At 38.0% G+C, this 18,400-nt stretch overlaps 1 protein-coding gene across 4 annotated transcripts in view; it reads left to right on the top strand.

Moving 5' to 3' along the window:
* ANKHD1 (ankyrin repeat and KH domain containing 1) overlaps positions 1 to 18,400 on the top strand; it is a 114,854-nt gene that overhangs the window by 7,370 nt on the left and 89,084 nt on the right. For all 4 annotated transcript variants that reach the window (XM_074916424.1, XM_074916423.1, XM_074916422.1 and 1 more), the window contains exon 2: positions 7,987 to 8,140. In XM_074916424.1, coding sequence (XP_074772525.1) covers positions 7,987 to 8,140 — 154 coding nt within the window. The remainder of the gene's footprint in view (positions 1 to 7,986; positions 8,141 to 18,400) is intronic.

The raw sequence follows: 18,400 nt of genomic DNA, 5'->3' as shown, positions 1-18,400 counted from the left end.
ACTTCAGAGCATCATCTGTTTGGAGCATGTGTTCATCCACAGTGGGACAAAGTAGCCAGGAAAAAAGGGAGTCTATGAAGTGGATGCTTAACGTTTAGAATTTGTTAGGGTAAACTCAGTAACTTATATAAATGTATATATTTCCATTGTTTTTCTAAAATGATTACATTTTAAAGCCCTTTTACAGCTATATCTTTTCATTGGATCATATTCTAGATAGTGATTCCTGCTGTGTTATTTGTTATGATAGTTTCTTTTAAATGGCTAATGGATCAGTAGATACATTATGGTTTCTGCTGGTTTTGCAGTAGCAGAGCATGCACAAAAATGTTTATACAGGCCTTGAAAAAATAGCTACCACTAGCCTTAGCTCTGAGAATAGCAGAAAGCCCAGTATGATTTTCTGTTTGATATAAGCCTCTAGATAACTTTAATTAGTCACTTTAAATGTTGAGACTCCTTTCTGTCTGAAACACATGGGTTGACCAGGGAACAAGTTTTTGAATTACTAGACTGCGCTGTGTTCATTGGATCCACTTGTATGATTTTTTTTTTTTTTTTTATGCACTGTGTCCCTTTGGATTAACAAGAGATCTTAAAAGGTTGTTCCCAAGAAGGTGGCTTAGAATACTTGCCATCTTGGATGAGTATCAGCAAACAAATGCATTTGTTCATCTTTTGTTTTCAAGTTTCCTCCACTTTGTTTTAATGCCTGTGATTTAATACTTGAGCAAGGATCCCACCCTGAAAGCCCTGGTTAAATTGATGCAACAATCCTGGTTTATATTCTAATAAATCAGAATACTGAGTTACACCTGCTGTTTCTTGGTTTGAGCTGAGGAAAGAAGAGGGGCTATTTGTACAGGATTATTAGAAAAAACAGGAGACAGGAGGGAATCTTAAAGCATGTGGAGAATATAGAGCACTGAAAACATGGACTGTGGTAGAATACATGAAAATAAGGAGTGATTACTGTAAATGGTGCTTATTTTAGTAAGGTTTACTGATCTCCATTCATTGGTTTAGTTCAATATGAAGACCATACATGTCAGGAACAGACAGCTGATTTACTGGGATTTGTGTGAATTTTGAGTATGCTTCAGTTGTCGGTTCTAGTTCTGTAAATGGCAGCTCCTTGATGCAAAAGATTCTCTTGTACATTGGGAAAACCTAGTCACAATTATTTTTGTTTATCAGACATTGAATATGTGATGGCTGCAGCCCCTGCTTTTTAACAGTTGGGGATTTTTTTTCAGTAGTGACTGAAATGAGTAATGCTTTCTTTTCTGCTATACAGAGAAGCTTAACACTGCCAACCTCTTATACCAAGAGGACTCAACCTTTCTGTTCTCTGGCTTAGTTTTATTGAGGGTTACCTGGGGATGCAGTTGTAGTTTACAGGCTTATTGTTGTGGAACAGTGTTTTAATAAAAAAGAATTGGAGAATTTTTGTTTGTGGAAGAACTATAAGTGAGACAGCTCTGTCCAGAGGTGTGTGATAAGGTGTAGTTTGTAGTATTCAAAACTAGTTAAATTGGCATAAGTTTATCTAGTGTTGATTGCTTAAGAGAGAAATTAGCTAAGTGATTAAATTTATGTGAATCATATGACAGACACTTGCTCATGAATGCCTGCTTATGTGTTTGGTATTAGCACAAGAGAATTGAAAACCTGGGATAAACAATCTCTGGCATGGAAGTGTAGTTCAAGAAAACTCTGATTTATTGTTTTACCTGCATGTTTCAAGTACTAGCCATAATTTTGAGAATTGACTTGGGGTGCCATGCTTGAGATCCTTTGATGGGGCCAGACTGAGCAGAGAGGAGCTGCCATACATTTGTCAGGCCTCCTCTGTCGTTGCTGGTTGTCTCGCCCATCGTTCTAGCCAGCTTGTTTTAACGCTGCGATCGGTTTGAGTGTGTGCTAACACATCAAGAACATACGGCATAGTTTTGTACATGAATGCCAGATTTAAGGACCACACTCTGTGTGTGAGAGGCACTTTCCTTGTCTCCAGTGACAAAGCAAAACGTTGTGTCCACCTTTATTTACACTGTGTCTATAGCAGCATTTGCAAAATGAACCTGTATTTTGAAATGACTTTATCACAGCCCAGATCCTATAGCTGTTTGTTTCATAATCTGATAATTGTTTTATATATATTGGAATAAAGGCTGTCCCTTAGATACTTCTGCCTCAAGTTAGTCACCTTCCTATTGTAATTGGAGCTAAATAGATTTGCACCCCTCCTCTTCTCCACCCTCCCAATCTAATTTACTGCCTACAAAACTGTTGCTGTAGACTGCTAAGCTAAGGTGATGTGCTGGTACTAACAGCTCTGCTTAAATGTGGGGGACAGTTGGGTTTGTAGCCTTTCAGGGAGCTGATCTGATCTAATGATTTGTTATTCCCAGAAGAATGATGTTCCAGTTTATCAGACCCATAAGTAAGTCCATGAAATTCAGTAAAGTGGTAGAAAATTATTTGTTCCATCTTCTCCCCCTGCCGTTTTCTGCTTTTTTGATGTGTTCAATCAACCCATGCTGGTGGTGTCTTATAGCTGCCTGACATGTCACAAGGTGAGCAGTGACTGGAAATGATACTTCAAACACTTTACTTTCTCTGTTGAGGTGGTGATGTCCCCAAGCACCCTGTAACTCCCCTGGGTTGTTAGGATACTTTGTGATCACAAGATCCATAGGGCCACCACTGGAAGATGATCTCTTGGTGATTCACAGATATTAGTGGCTTCTGTCTTCTTGGGCTGAAACTTTTTTTAATTGAAGAAACTGTCTTCAGAAATTACAGTTCAAGCCTAACAACATGGGTATGGTCTTATGTCATCCATGTCTGAATTTTGTTTACGTTGATTATATGTTGTTCTTCTGTACTGATTCTGAAGTACTTCCACAAAATGTTTATTTTTTTTCCTCAGGCTTTGAAGTGCCAAGGAAGGGACAGTATACTGAAGTCCCACTGAAAGGTTTTGTGAAAATACCCATATTCGTGTGTGGTTTTTCCTCTAACTTTATGCCACCTCTTGAAACTGAAATAGTAATGCCAGGAAGGTGCCTTAAGTAGATGCAAAAACGATTGACTGGCATGGCTGGGTTGGGGGAGTGGGCAGTGTTGAAAAGTACACCTTCAAGGAAACCAAAGTCAGTCCTTTTGCTGGTGTGACGAGTCTGCACCAGGGGTGTAGTGGTGCACTTGTCCCAAGAAGCTCCTAAGAGTGCCATGTCAGTGACAAAGTCTTCCACTTAACTTTCTTCTTGGAATCATTATTTTTAATAGTTTTGAAGCTGACATTCTTTTTATGTTGAATTTAAAGGGATTTGGTGTCAAATTTGAAATAAAGACTCCTTTTTAGTCTTAACTTATGGTATCTGATGTCCTATCAGTATTCCCCAAAACTTTTTGTGCAGGATTCTGAGTAGTATTCAGATATTGGCATTCAGTGTAATAAAGGCCTTGGCAGCATAAACTGTCAGATGCTGGGTTTATCAGACAACACCACAGGATCTTTCTAGTGTGATCCTAATACAGCATTGCACATCTTGTTAATTATGGAATTAAAACAGTTTAAATATAGGTAATATATTTTCAACTTCATAGGCATGAACTTGCAGCCTGATCTACAGGCCTTAAGGAAGCCAAGGTCCCTCTGCATATATTCAGATGTATTTAGACATACGTCCAAATGGAACTGTTACAGAAATAATGAGGAAGGGTTACCTAACACAAAAGAGAAAATAAGGTAGTCATTTATTTCCATAATAAATAGGAGTTCAGGAGTCCCAGTCAAGGGCTCAGGTCCTCGTTATTAGTTGAAGCTCCACAAACACAGAGCAAGGAGTAATTTTACCCCAAAAAAGTGTTCATAGCTCAGAGTGTATCTGGAAAATGCAAGTCCAGGGAAATGATTTACTAGGAGTTTTCTCTTTCTTATTAACACTTTTTGTAAAGATAGTCTGCTTAGAGGTACTAGTTTGGCACAAGTTGGAGAAGGTAGAAAGAGCTGTCTCTGCTGCTGCCCTTGCCTGGAGGAGGAGGAGAGAATGGTGCTGATACAGCTACAAGAGGAAGATTTTCTATCGTCTGTAGCCTGTGTCAGTACAGGCTATTTGTGAGCAGCTCGGCTATTCTGGCAAAAAGTCTTTTTTTTTTTTTTTTTTTTAGTAGTGCAACGTAGGAAAGATCTGTTTAGACTTAATATTAGAAATGTGTTTCTAACCCTGTATGTCATTTTCTATCTTCCAAGAATTGCTAGTGTTAGTTGTGAAGTTAGTTCTTGCAGAGTCGCCTTTACATACTCCTGACCTGAGGTAAACTCAGTCATGGAATTAACATATAAATACTGATGTACTTGAGTCCCAATGGCTGTGAATGTAGCTGCTATGGAGGGAGGAACCAGTGGTGTAACTGGATCTGCAGAGCTGTGAGGCTGCTGCAGTCCTTGGCAGAACTTCAGGAAAGGTCCATCATTCCTGTGGATGAGGGTGAAACACGACGATGTAGTGAAGTATGCTGATGTTCAGCGCCCTGTCCTCAGGTCCCATGCAGCTCAGCAGCTTCTTTGGGTTTTGGTTGGAAATTATTCCTAGTTGCAATTGTTTTTGGCAGTTAGAATAATGTCTTGAATTCATGTGTTCCTAATGAGCCTTAGCAAGTAAGATGCTTATTAACTGCCCAAAGCAGCTTGTGAAATAATCCAAAAATAGCGCAGTGACTGGTTACTCTATCACTTTGCTGCAGATCTGATTAGAATAGAGCAGAGTGCCTAAATTTTGCCACATGAGCAGTGTATTAAGTCTTCCAGGAATGCTAACATGAAATGTGTTTGGGGTTCTTTTTGTTGTTTTTGTAATGGGTTTTTTTGTTTGTTTAAAAAGTAAAATTTGGTATGTGTGGGGTAGTTTGATTTTTTTTTTTTTTTTTTTTTTATTAAATTAAAAAATTTGTGTTCACTGCAGGATACTTCTTCCATTCACAAAAGACATCTTGTTGATTAGGGAATTTCTTACTCTGCTATTAGTGATAAGGTATCTCACTGTTCATCCTCTCTAGCCTTGTCTTAGTGTGTGAGAAATTGCACTGATTTACAAAAACGTCAGACATTCTGACTTGAAAATGCATTGAAACTTGTTCTGGGAGACTGGCAATGGTACAGATATTTTAACATTTTGCATATGGATTTTCAGTATTTTCACACTCAATTGTGCATACGTTATTAAGCTCTTACTACAAATCAAGACAAAACCTAAAAATTGGTGCTCAACATGTGCAGAAATAATGAAAGCAGCTGCCTTTTCTTGCTGTGATATAAAATGAAGATGAAAATACTGTGTATGAAGCAAGATTTTTGTTTGAAGCTTTAAATGTGTGAGGTCTCTGGAAGTACAGTTGCAAACCTAAAGAGCTGAAAGGCAGTAAGAGTTGAAAAGTGGTGGAAAGAACAGACTGTACTAGTACTACCCATCTTGTACCCTAAGTTAAAGCTGTATCAGTAATTCACTTTAATAAGTGGTGTTTGCATAATCAATATTAAAAAGACGGACTTTTTTAGAGGTTCCTGTAAGTACAGTGTACTTCCTCTTGGAGGGAAAGAAGGAAGTTCCTTTCAAGTTGATAGAGTATTTGTGAATGGTGAATTAATGCTGATTTAGGTTCAAGACGTGTGTTGTTGCAGGTACTGCTCTGTAAATATATACAAGTGAGCTTGGGGTGGCAGCACGTTGGGGAGAAAATGGTCCATATCTTTACCAAAGTGTCAAAAAATAAAGTTTTAAAACTTGTAGTGGGACAACTTCTGGAAGATTGATTAAGCCTGATGTGCTTACCTTTGCCTGGGTGTTAAGCTGTTCTGAGACTGAAAGTTAGGATTTGCCAGAATCAAGCAGTGTTTGTTTCTGCAGTATTTGTTCGTAAGTGCAGCTGCTTCAGTGGTAGGTAGCATTTTTATCCCTTTTGGTATGTCTTCAAAAGGGAGAATTGGTGTTAAATTCAGTGGTGTAATTGAAAGAGTCCATTAGCATGCAATAAAATTTCTTGTCTGCAGTTCTTAGCTGTATATATAACCAATGATCACTTATGCACACAGTGGGATTTTCTGCCAGTTGCCAGGTCACCCAAACATTGTTGCAATAGGAATAATATTTCTATCATATTGGTGAGGCAAAGTGCCTTGTGTAGTCTTGGTGAAGAAAATTAAAAACCCTGTAGATAAGGGTGAATTTTTTCAGAAGTCAGTTTTGCATCAGAGATTATGCCAGCAGGGAGCCCTTAAACTGGCTAGATGGACATAACATGGAATTTGAGTTCTGCAGACGGGAGTGTTACGGTTGAGATACATTTTACTCTGAGTTGTAAATATTTGCTCTTTGTTTTTAGCAAAAATGTGTATCACTGGTTTAGGTCACTAATTTTCTGCTTGTTTAATGTTCAGCTCTTTCCCACCGTGACAGTCCTCTTATTTTAGTACTGTTGTCTAGACTAATCTAGAAATCTTGCTTCTTCAAGCCCTAAATCACAGCCTCCTGTTTTAGCTTTAATATTTGTGCCTTGGCACACAAGGTAAAATACCTGTAAGATACCAATGTGATGCGTACCCACTGAGATGCGGAAATAATGTTCTGTGTTCCTAAAAACCTCTCTCCTTGATGCCCATGTTAGCACTGCATTTTACTGGGTGCCCACGGATTGGCTTGGATACTGGGGGATAATGTTACAGAACATTTACATATCAAAAAGGGGAAGAAATTAGCACAAGTTGCTCTTGAATAGCAGTGCTCTAGGTAGCTCTCCAGACTCCTCTTAACATTTTTTCACACAATGGGGCACTTAATGAATTTGCAGATGGCCTGATTTGATTTTTTTTTTTTTTTTTTTAAACATAAACTATCCCTTTCATAAGGATACGTTGTATGGTCGTGTGTGATAGGGCTGAATATGATGATAGTTTGCTACTGGCGTGAGAAAGATAGGGGGAAGTATTAGGGGAAAACAGAGAAAGGGAGATGAGACTGGGTCATGAAGTGGGTGGGAAAGGGCAGCAAGGGTTGTATAACAAGCATGTCTCATTTCTACGGGATATTTAAGGCGCTGTTACTGTTGAACAGATGTCTAATTATGAAAGTTGTTTTATCTTAAAATATTACTGAAAATAGAGGAAATTTTGTCTGAACTTGGGACAGATTCTGAAATGTAGTTCTGCTCTCATTAGAGTATGAGTCAGGGATCCTCCTTGTTTACTCTGGCAAGCTGTCATAAAACTACAGTGTGTTATGTTGAGTAATTCCATGAGCTTGTATTTGGAGATCATGTGGGCCACTGGTGGGACGGCATTATTGCTGTTTAGTTGGAATACCTGCTTGCTTAATTGTTCTACCTATCTGTTCTCATCTAGAAGGGTAATACTAAGTGCCAGCTTGGAAACAGAAGTTTTGGTTTTGAAGTTTAGTCCACTATGGTGTTTCTACTCAAACAAAATCTTTGTGCTGCATTATTTGAAATTACTTTTAAAAGAGAACTGAAAGGTATCTTGGGACAGTATTCAATGCCTCCTTGGCTCTCAGATAGGTTCAGCTATAACAGAGTCATTACGGATGGCTTTTTTTAATAACAGTGTAGACAGACTTCTGGTGACAAAGATGCTACAGCCTCTTGTGGCAGTCAGTTTTGGTGATTAACTGTCCAAAGGTGTATAACATTTTTTCAGTATTTAATATGAGTTGCCCTTGCTGTAGTTCAAGATCTTAATTGTAATTTTTACAATGAAATGTTTTTCATGTAGAATTTTTACCTTTGTGATTTCAGTGACATTTTCAGTGAGTTCACCAGATGATTTTTATGGTTGTGTTCTATAATTTGTATAGTTAAAACATGATTATGACAGTACAGTTAAATTATTTTGTGTCTTTCCTAATATTTTAAATTTAGTATAAAACTTCAAAATTGGTAAAATTATTTTTCTAACTTGGCAAACAGGTTGAATCATTTATTTTGGACCAAGAAGATCTTGATAACCCAGTACTTAAAACCACGTCGGAGTTATTCTTATCGAGTGCTGCAGAAGGTGCGGACTTGAGAACTGTGGATCCAGAAACACAAGCAAGACTGGAAGCCTTACTGGAGGCAGCAGGTACTTTCCTTGTATAGTTTTTTTCTGAACCTAACTTGCACACAGATCTGTCAACCTGTAAATTTTGACCCTAGTGAAATAATCACAAGTCCAGGAATTTACCAGGACGATGGGGAGCAGAACATGGAAAACAAGCCTGTAATTCTTACAGGTGTTGAGGGTTGCCTGGTCCCCTTGTTCTGTGGAAACAAAGAAAACTTAATTTGAATTAAGTGGTATTTCACTGACCAGATGAGACTACATGTGTTACCAGAGGGAGGATTAAAGGGGAGAGAATGGAAGGAAGTAGACTTACTAAAATGACAGTTTTTTCTGCTGCTTTGGTCAATATATAATTGTTAATTCATTATTTCAGAAATTTACAGTTGAAATTCTTGTTCCTCTGTTTTGACTTTCACAAAAATATTTCTTCCCTTCTGTAGATATGATGGAAAATGCATAGTTAGGTTCATGTTTTGAAACCAGATTACATGAACATAGTGCTGTTACATTTGTTACTTTCATAGTGAAAGCTTGACTAATTTAATCTAAGATTTGTGACTTGAGTGTTTGCAATGGATTTGAAAATTGTCAGTTTCAAAATTCCAAGGTCAAGAAGATGTTAAAACCCTGGTTTTAAACAAATCCTGTTTGACCATCATGGGTACATAGACTACTAGTAGTGTGCTGAAATTGCACTCTTCAAACTTTAGCTTTCAACACCCTTAAGAGCTAGATAAAATGGCATTTATTTTGCAGGTGTTCAGATGTAAAGCTATATATAGTCTTAAAGGAGAATTCATTCATTCTGAAGAAGCAAAGGGGGCAAGGGACTCAGGCTTTGGGCCCTCATTGCATTTGAATTTGAAAAAAACCCAGTTTACAACATAGCATAGCTTTTGTCAGCAGCAAGTTGCAGCAGCCTAATTAAAGGTGGTCCCCCTAAGATGATTCTAACCTAATGTAACCATTGAGGACCAAATTTTGCAGGGAAGGCTGTTTCTGGGATACTCTGGACACTAAGAGAATTTGAATAATCTGATCCCTTTTTAAACCTATTTTCAGTTGAAAAAGTGCTTCACTTTGTCTCTTGTCCCTGATGACTGGTGTGTCCTAAAACCTATTGCTGGCTCTGTAAATTGCCAGTGTAGATGTCTAGTGTTACTAGGGCAGTCAGTCACTGAGGTATGGGTTTACACCTAGGGTGTCAGTGTTCAAAATGATTTCAAGGTATTTTAACAAATCTAGGAAGTATCACTGCTTTTTCTATTGTCTGTGAGAATGCTTTCTTTAGATTTCTAAGCAGTAGGTGTCCACTCATCTCCAGGATTAGATAATTTGTTTTTAATCCGAGGTTTCCATGCTTTGATTCCCAGAGTGCTTTAAGTAGGGATGTAGAAAATGTCAGAAGAGAAGGAATCTGGAAAGAAGAGCAAATAAAAAAAAAGAGTGCTTTTGTTTGGGGGCTTCATCTCTGTCTCTAAAAAAACTGGACAAAATTAATGTCCCTTGATGAATGTATGAGATCAAAAGACTGAAGACACTTGAGAAGGTTCTGTAGTTAAGCAGTATTTGTCTTCCCCACTGCGAATTTGAACACTAAAAATGTTGTTAGCGTAACCTAAAGGAGACCCTGAGAATCTGGTAGTTTATTAATAAAAGCCATAATTTGAAAGTGTTTGAAAAAGCAGCTAGTGATTCTGGGAGTTGTTATAATATCTTCACTGGATTTTTCTGGCTGGTTTGGCTGAAAAATACTCTCTCTAAATGTAAGTGAGCTTCTAGGTTTCCATCATGGCAACAAAGTGGCCTACCTAGCATTGGGACTTTGTCTTGTTTTGCAGTTTGGCAAAAGCAAGTGATTTCTCTGTTATTTTTGTCACATTTTAGTCTCCAGCATTAAGGATTGCTTGCAAAAGTAGATGACAGAACTGTTATTTGAACAAGTAGTTTAGCTATGGCCTTGTCTGTGGTTTCCAGGCTAGCTTGGCCTTCATTGTGATGATCCCTTCTCCTGTGGGAGACTGGATCCTACCTTACAACCTACAGGAAAATCGGTCTTGCACTTAGTGTCTCAAATTTCTTAAGGTTTCTCAGATGCAGGGTTTGTGGCTGTGTTGTTCGGATCTTAATGAATATGACTTGCAAAACTAGTTTTGCTCATTCTTCATGAATCCTTTAATACTCAGATCTCACATGGGCATGCTGATTATTAATTCTGGAAGTTCTAGCAACTGCAGCCAGGTGGGATGTTCTTCAAATTACCTAGGCAGAAGTGGTTTTCAACCATTGCACTCTCAGATTTGTGGGAGTTTTGTTTTTAAGTAACCGTCTTGATTCAGAGCTGGTTAGGCCTGCGTATGCAAGTGTAGAGGCTGCACTTAGCAGCAGATTAGCTGCATTGCTTAAAATTGTTTCTATACATCATATTTATCCATCATAAGAGTGCTGGATATTTTTTCACAGTTCAGCTTGTTTATTCTGTTTCCAAGAGGACTTAAAATATTTTGTGGTTTTGGATGCTGAGGGTGACAGCCTTAAGTAGATTTTCTAGCAAGAGGGTTGTGCCTCACCACCCTTATGAGAGCAGCAAGTGTACATGTACGTGCATATACATGTGCACACAACCAGTGGTTAGATTTCTTATGTCTACTAGGCCCTCTGGAAACCGGGCTGATTAGCTTTAGTTTGGACAGCCATGCTTCCTTCTGTAATCTGTTTAAGCAAAGCACAGGCGCTTTGTTAATGAACAACTATCTTTAAACAACTGTCAGTGATTGTGTTATTTCACAAAAAACCCTAGTTTTACCTTCTGAAGACTCAGACTTTGCTGTCCTGTGAATGTCGTAAATATGAGTTGTTTTCATCTTCAGAAATTGTAGATAAATTAAAAGAATTGAATCAGTTCTGTGGGAAGTTATCCTAAACAAACCAGGTCTTTTATATACATTCAGTATGACTTCTAGTAGCATAGAAGGAATTTATAGGTCAAATAACCTATGGAAAGAGAACCATACTGTTAGGAGATGTTTGTGTTTTTCAGACTGTAATTAAACAGATTCTTAGTATCCTGACAGTGGTTTCATCTGTACTAGAAACCTTCAGCTCCACTGTTAATTGATTTCTTAAAATAATATTCCAACTCTGAAGAATTATGGTTCTTTTGTGGATATTCAGTAAGGTGTTGCCTATTAAATTTCTTTTTTAGGGACAGTAGTTGACTGCTGGAGGATGACAGCTCTTTGCTGCTGTGAATGAATGGTTCTAGTGTGCAGAGCTCTCGTTTGTCTTGTGGGTTCCTCCATGGGTCCCTCAACCCATCTTCTTAAAAGGGCAAACTTGCCTCCAAAGGGTTAGGGTAAGTTTGACAGGTTAAAGCTGTTTCATTTACTGGTCCCCCCCTGTTATAGGCATCACGAAGGGAAAATGACTTGTAGTACAGTCCTCTTTCTGGAGTACAGGTTGTTTCTTGGAGAACGGTGTTGTTTGAAGCATGTGGTCAAATAAAAATCCCAGATGCCCGTTTGGTGTATTCTGCACCCAAAACATGAAATTCCACAGAAAGTTGTAAAATGTCTAAATGTTAATCCCTGCAGTTACAATACCCTATTCATACATAGTGTTTCAGCATGGTTTTGCTGAGTTTTCTGGGAAGTGATGTAGAACGTTAGTGAGCTGATTTTTAGTTTGAGGAAATCGCTTGGGTGCCTGTATCCTTACCAGCATCCTTTTGAGCATGTTCCTTCTCAGTCTGAATGTTGAAGCACTTTGACAGTGAAGTATCAAAAATTACGTGCAGAAGAAAGTGGTAAAGATTGGAGCACTTGGTATTCCTGTTGAGTGTCCACTACAGTGAGGTGTTTTGTTAGCAGTGAGTTTTCCAGAAGTCCTACTATTGTTTATAAAGAGGCTTGTGAGGAAAATCAGGGTATTTTGGAGAGGAACCATGTTCAGCCAAGAGTATGCTTAATGATACAGATGTCAGTAGTCCATCCTTATGTTACTTCTGTTGAAATACAGGATTAAAAGTTACTGTAGACCCTCACATAGATGGTTTGGTGTGTTTGAGAGTGGGGGATTAAATGCAGTGTAAATGGTGGAAGAGAAATCTAGTTTTAATAACCAGTGTCTGTTGATATGTGGTGAATTTCAGTAGTTGATTCAGGCGTGAGGGCCTGATACTGCTCTTTGGAAAGCTGGGGGGGTGTGTGCGGGGAATGGGTGGTGTGTTCTGAAACTGGGGAAGGCAAAAAGTGGAAGTAATCACCTACTTAGTGGAAATACAGAACACAGGTCAAAATATGAATGGCCCCAGATAAAATCTGCCTGCTTTAGGATAAACTGAAAGGATACAGTGAGATTCAGCAATTGTAAAATTGAATGCTTTCCAGTGTGTGTATGTATCTCTCTAGATTCACTCTCTTGCAGAGTTGTCGACCAAACCTGTTTGTTTTTTGTGTGTGTGTGTGGTGTGACCAAACCCATTCATTAACAACAGCAAGGGTTTTTTTTCTTTATTAAAATAGATTATATTTGGTTCCCTCAACATTAGAAGGCTTGAATGTGACAAGATAGACTTTGTGATCAAGTGCTGCTGGTGAGTGAGCTGTGGTCTAAAAGATCAGTTCCAGAGGTGCATGGCTTGCTCTCATCCTGCGTGGGAGACACCCCTTGGAAAGTGTCAGAGACTGGGCTAGACAAATTCTTTGATTGTGTTATGATCAATAAGGTTCATGTGTGAACCTGGTGTTTCTTTTCTTAAGGTTGATGAGTAATGTGATTTAAATTGAGGTGGGCATTAGAAGCTTAGCCTCTGAAGGGTTATCCAAGTTGCACTTAAAACTATTAGAAGTTGAGGGCTGCAGAAGAGGGGTGATTCATGTTTGTCAATTTAGTGGCTGCAGCTCTCTGCTTGTGGAATGCCGTTGTTAATGTGGAATGTTAATAAATACATTTGTAGATCTGTATTGGTGTTCTTGAATTAAAAAAAAAGTCTTTATTGGGAGGAATCTGAGAGGATTGCTGGAGTTTGAGCGAAGGTGGAGCTTTTTTTGTAAAAATGTAGCAATATCAAATTTGAAGTTAGCTGTCTTCAACATGTCTTACCTTAGTCCAACTCTTGACTGGCTTTTTTTTAAACCCACGAAAGACTTTTCACCCTAATTTGATCTGATCTGAAATACTTGATGTTTCATTGATGTAGTATATGGATCAAATAAGAGAAACAGTTTTCTTTAAGAAAGTTCAACTAGGCTTCATTCTGGACACTTCTTTATATATCACAGCTGTGCTACTAAAATCACCACTGTCTTGTTAACTGGAAAATGTTTGCCTTTTGAGATACTGGCATATTACAGTGACTTTCTCATTTTCTTTCTTCATCTGAAGATTCAGAGTGGGAAGGAGTATATGGTATGTGAAATTTATAGATGTGTTGTGCTTTGGAGTAAGTTGGATAAACTGTCTGAATTTGGTGCATGTAATTGAATTATTAATATTACATTTCTCTGAGGTTTTGCATGATTTAAATATTTTTTCTAATCTAGTAGCCTTCTAGATTAGAAAAAGTCGTCTAATCCTAATCTTAGTCAAATTAACTTCCATACTTTGAAAGTGCATTAAGTGTACCAGCTTCATAATTTTTGGATCTTTCAGTTGGATTTTGCTGTGAAGAAGAGTTTCATTGTTGTAACACTTAAGTTGTTGCTTTTAGGTATCAGACAGCTGAATTGTTCTACCGGATGGGAACACTGTACTTTTCAGAATTCTTTGGCAAAGGCGATTCTGAGATTTTAACTTTTCAGTGGTCATGGGGAGTGAGAAGACACAAAGTTACAAGTTTTATTTTGTGAAATACTAAAATTGGCTAGTATACTACTCTTCAATCTCTTAAATTGCCTGCATATTTATATCTATCTATATATATCTCAGAGGTCATGGTTAGTAAGCCAGTGTTTCATGACCATACCATAAACAACTTGTGCAATTCTCCTTTTAACGTGATTTTTTTTCAAAGTCCTGGATATATTTTTTATTAATTCTGGTTCTCCATCCTGTTTTACTTTGCCATATATTATTTCTCATGCAAGTTGCATTCTTCTGTAGGGTAAAATTCCCTTTGCTCTCCTCTTCCAATATGGGGATATTCCTGGTTAAAAACTTTTTTCCATTCAGTACTGTTTTCGGGACTTGTTGTATTAGTGCTTAGAGTAGCTCAGCCAAAGAAGGAAAGTAGGGAGGCTTTGGGCAGGTGAAAAGAAGCAGTGCTTTATTGACAGTCCTACATAATGCCTGAACTGAGATGGAATTTAGCCTGTACCAAGAGGAAATCCTACTTTTTTTTAAACATTTTTACATGTATGCTTCCTTCATCTATCAAAATCATAATAATTGCATTCAGGCTTTGCAGTGGAGTGCAGAAGCTTACACTGGGCTTTGTGCTACTGCTGGCTGTCAGCTTAGAGCTGGTGTGTAGCACTGTGGCTGTGCCAGGGTTCTGGTACCCATTACAGGGTACGGGGGGGTCTGTTGTGGGACAGCTAGTAAGGCTCTTGTTTGTTGACAATATACTGAAGCAAGTTTTTGTTGTGGTTGTCTTGAGATTGTGCTAGAGTTGGTAAATAAAGATCTTGCATAGCAATGTTGCAGGTAAGCTTGTTATGTGGGTCTATGATATTAATCAGGTACAGGGGAAAAAAAAGAATGCTAGCTCAAACCACAGGTTGATTAAAGCTAGTATCTGGTAAATATTGCTGTTGACCTAAATGTCTTGCCAAAGAATGTATCTTTTTTGAGTGTTAGTATTTTTTCTGAGTTCTGCTTCATTCATGTACATGCTTTCTCTCTCTAAACAGATGGCTATTGGTACGATTCTTTGTGATGCCTGTGTAAGAGGGGAGCGTAGATGTTAACATTGTGAAATGAAGCAGTTACTACGCTTGCAAGTTGGAGTTACTCAAAATGTGACTCTTCTCCCTATGTGCATCAGGAGGGTGAAAGAGTGAGGAGATAGAAAAACCTGTGTCTGTTGCTTGTATCTCCTTCAAGAAGACTCTATTAATAGTTTATATAAAATTAATTACACAGACTTAGGTTTTAAGTTTGCATTTTTGATTTTCTCCATTTGTCAGTCATGTAGCTTTCTTAGCACATGATATAAAACCAGAGTTCAGAAGTATTCAGAACAGAGTTTGAGACTTAAGGGAATGCTGTGTAGTGTGCAGAAGATCAGATCTGAATCTCCCCACTGAGATTTCCATTTTTTTTTATGTTCTGTAACTTAATGGCATAGTGTGGTGGCGGTAACTAGTGTCAGCCACTTAACTCTGTAGTACACCGACTGGTAAGTCAGGTTGGTAGTCTGAATGTGTAGCCACCCCTTCTGGAGCTGATTGGAAGTAGACAGTGAGACGTAACCTAATTATTTTGGAAGCAGGGCTGTGTGCTACCTGTTTATATAAGAGTTGCTTAAACTGTCTAGTTCCTGTGCAGTGATGAGTGTCTTGGGTCATACGAGAGGAATTAACTGAGCTCTCGTTGGTGGACCTACAGTACATTGTTCTTCTATCAGTTTTATAATGGTATTAAATATTTGGGGTTTTTTTGAAGTGTCAGAAGCAACAGATTATATTGAGTCATTCATAGTTTGCAGTATATGGTATAACAGGTGAACCTGTTGCTTTTGTCAATTGGTAACTTGCCTTTGACAAAATATTACTCTTGTATATTTAGGAAGTAATTACAGTAAACAAGCTTCTAGGTAAACAATGCTACAGTATATGCATAGTGCAAATGATCAAATTTGCTTATTTCTAGAAAGTCAAGCTAGTTTTCACCAGATTAATGGAAAATAAAATTATGTAAAATATATAACACTTATGGAAGCAAGTAGGTTTTTTTAGTGTGGGGGGTGTAAGCACCTTCATTGTCTGTTATAAATTATTTTCTACCTCTTTAAAAACCTTATTTTGAAAGCTAAGAATTTAAATCTCTTGACTTAAAACAAGCTGTAGTATATTAAGCATCTTCCACAAAAATGGAGTTTATATTCTTAGTGAGTATGAGTATTTAAATACTTGAGGATTCAGCACATACTAGGAAAGTTTAAAAAAAGATATTGTATTGCACAAATTTATCCTCATTGTATCCATCAAGAAAATACTTGCTGTGTGAACAATAGCACAGTGCAGTTCTGTAACTTTTTTCCCTGTGTAATAAAGCATTATCTCTAAAACAGCAGTTACTGACTTGTCATTTAGCCATCACCTTTTCCTCAAATTCTGTACAACTGCTTAGAACTTTCTGAAAAACAGGGCTGCAAGCAATCTCACTAGACCTAGTTTTATTTCCTTTTCTTCCTTCTCCCCAGGCAAATTCAGCTGTGCTTGTGCCATTCCTGACAAGTGGCTTTAAGAACTGGTTAGACAAACTGTCTCCAGTGCTGGAAGTTTCACAGCATGCCAAGCCAACTGCAGTCCTTAGCATGAGAAGGTTTTTCCAGGTGTCAGTCATCAGTGTTACATGATGAAATATCTAACTTGGAGGTGAAGAGGGTACTAAGCTGCTGTTGAAGAGTTTCACAAGGAAAGGAAGAAAAGTTGTTGTAGTAAAGCAATTGGTGTATTTTCAGTGGAGTTGCTTTGGGTGCTTGTTTTATGTATCCCACCCAAATTCAGTGTTCTCTTCTTCAATGCAGCCATCCCTAGAACCGACTTGCAGACTGTTATCTTTCTCAGTTCTCTTTTTTTTTTTTTTTAAGGCTAAATAACATTAAACCTTTCTCTGCTCTTAACTCATGTTATTTAGACTTTCATCTGGTCTTGTTCTTCTCTGAAGTATGTGTACATGATCTCTGTTCTTCATAGCTTGTTGCCCCAAATTAGTCATATTACTGAAGTTGAGCTCTCTTGATGCATGGATGGTAGGAGTGTTAACTTCATCTGTCCTACAAGCTGTGCTTTTGTTTATACATCTCAGTTTGTTGTCTGCTTTTTGCAGGAGACATATTGATTTACAAGTGGAATTTGACTTTAAGTCTACCAGTGCTTTTCTGAAAAACTGTCTACCTGAACATACTATACCTCTGTGTGTGCAGTTGATTATTCCTGTGTGCATGTGTGTGTATATTTTTTTTTTTTGCTGATACTCCTGTTTGGATATGACCTTTAAAAAACACTTCTTGAATCTGAATCATTATGAAGGCTAAAATTCAAAGAATTACATGGCTTTTGAGTAGCAGAGGAAAGCCACTCTGAGAAAGATTATTCTAACCAACCTGGCCTGACTTCCAGCTGGCTTTGCCTTGTGTTGCCAAAAAAAAAAGCAAGCAGTGTATTTTGGAGGTCTCTACAGGGAAAGGAGAATGTAGGAAGATTTAATAATAAAAAGAGGAGAAACCTGCAATGTGGCTCTGCTTTTGGCTATTAGCCTCCTTTTATAGTGAGCACACCAGTGCTTGATCTTCCTAAACTGTAGAGGTAGAACAACTTTATTTTAGTTTTTATGCAGATAAAAGCAAAGACCTGGAGAAAAATAATGGAAGAAGCTTGCTTTAGTAAAATATTAAGTCGCTGGACTTTTCCATACTTGCTATTTGAAGCAACTAGTTCCAGAAGCTTGTTAGAGTTTTCTGTCTGCATTGTGCTCCAGTAACACTTTTGCTCTGTGGTGCCACATATTGGGTTCTGTGACCTCTGATGGACAAAAACTCCCATCTGAAGAAGCAGGTTCAGAGACATGAACCTAGGTGAAAGTGCATCTCCTGATACACCTGTGTCGTCTTCCCTTTTCATTTTTGAACTGTGGGAGGATGCTGCAAAGAATAAAAAGATGTGATGCCATGAGACCCCTGGACTGTTCTTGTAGAGGTGTGTTTTTCTAATGCATTAACACTAGATGGGTTTGTTCTTTCTTCAAGTTGAGTCATGGTAAAATAAATTCCTTATTTTCTTTTTGAAAACTTGTAGCATCCTGATTTTTGGTTGTTTCGTGCTCTCTAATCTACTGTGGCATTCTTAGAGATCTTATTTTCAGGATGTTTTATTATGCATTGTGTATGTAATGTCAGTACACTGAAAGGCTGTGATTCCTCTTAGGTAGAGGAGATGTTTTTTGAACAGTTTCTCAAATGTTCCGTTTGAAACATGAATTTATACACTAGTCTGTGCCACCATTAGGGTGGTGATTTTTTTTTTTTTTGTTAATGAAGTGACACACTTGTTCAGCCTCTGAAAATACCTTGCTTTGCCATGCATAATTGGCATAAACTGGGGACTAAAAGTC

The sequence above is a fragment of the Athene noctua genome, chromosome 12 (assembly GCF_965140245.1).
Source record: "Athene noctua chromosome 12, bAthNoc1.hap1.1, whole genome shotgun sequence".
Classification (NCBI taxonomy): Eukaryota; Metazoa; Chordata; class Aves; order Strigiformes; family Strigidae; genus Athene; species Athene noctua.
This window is presented reverse-complemented; position numbering and strand designations above follow the sequence as displayed.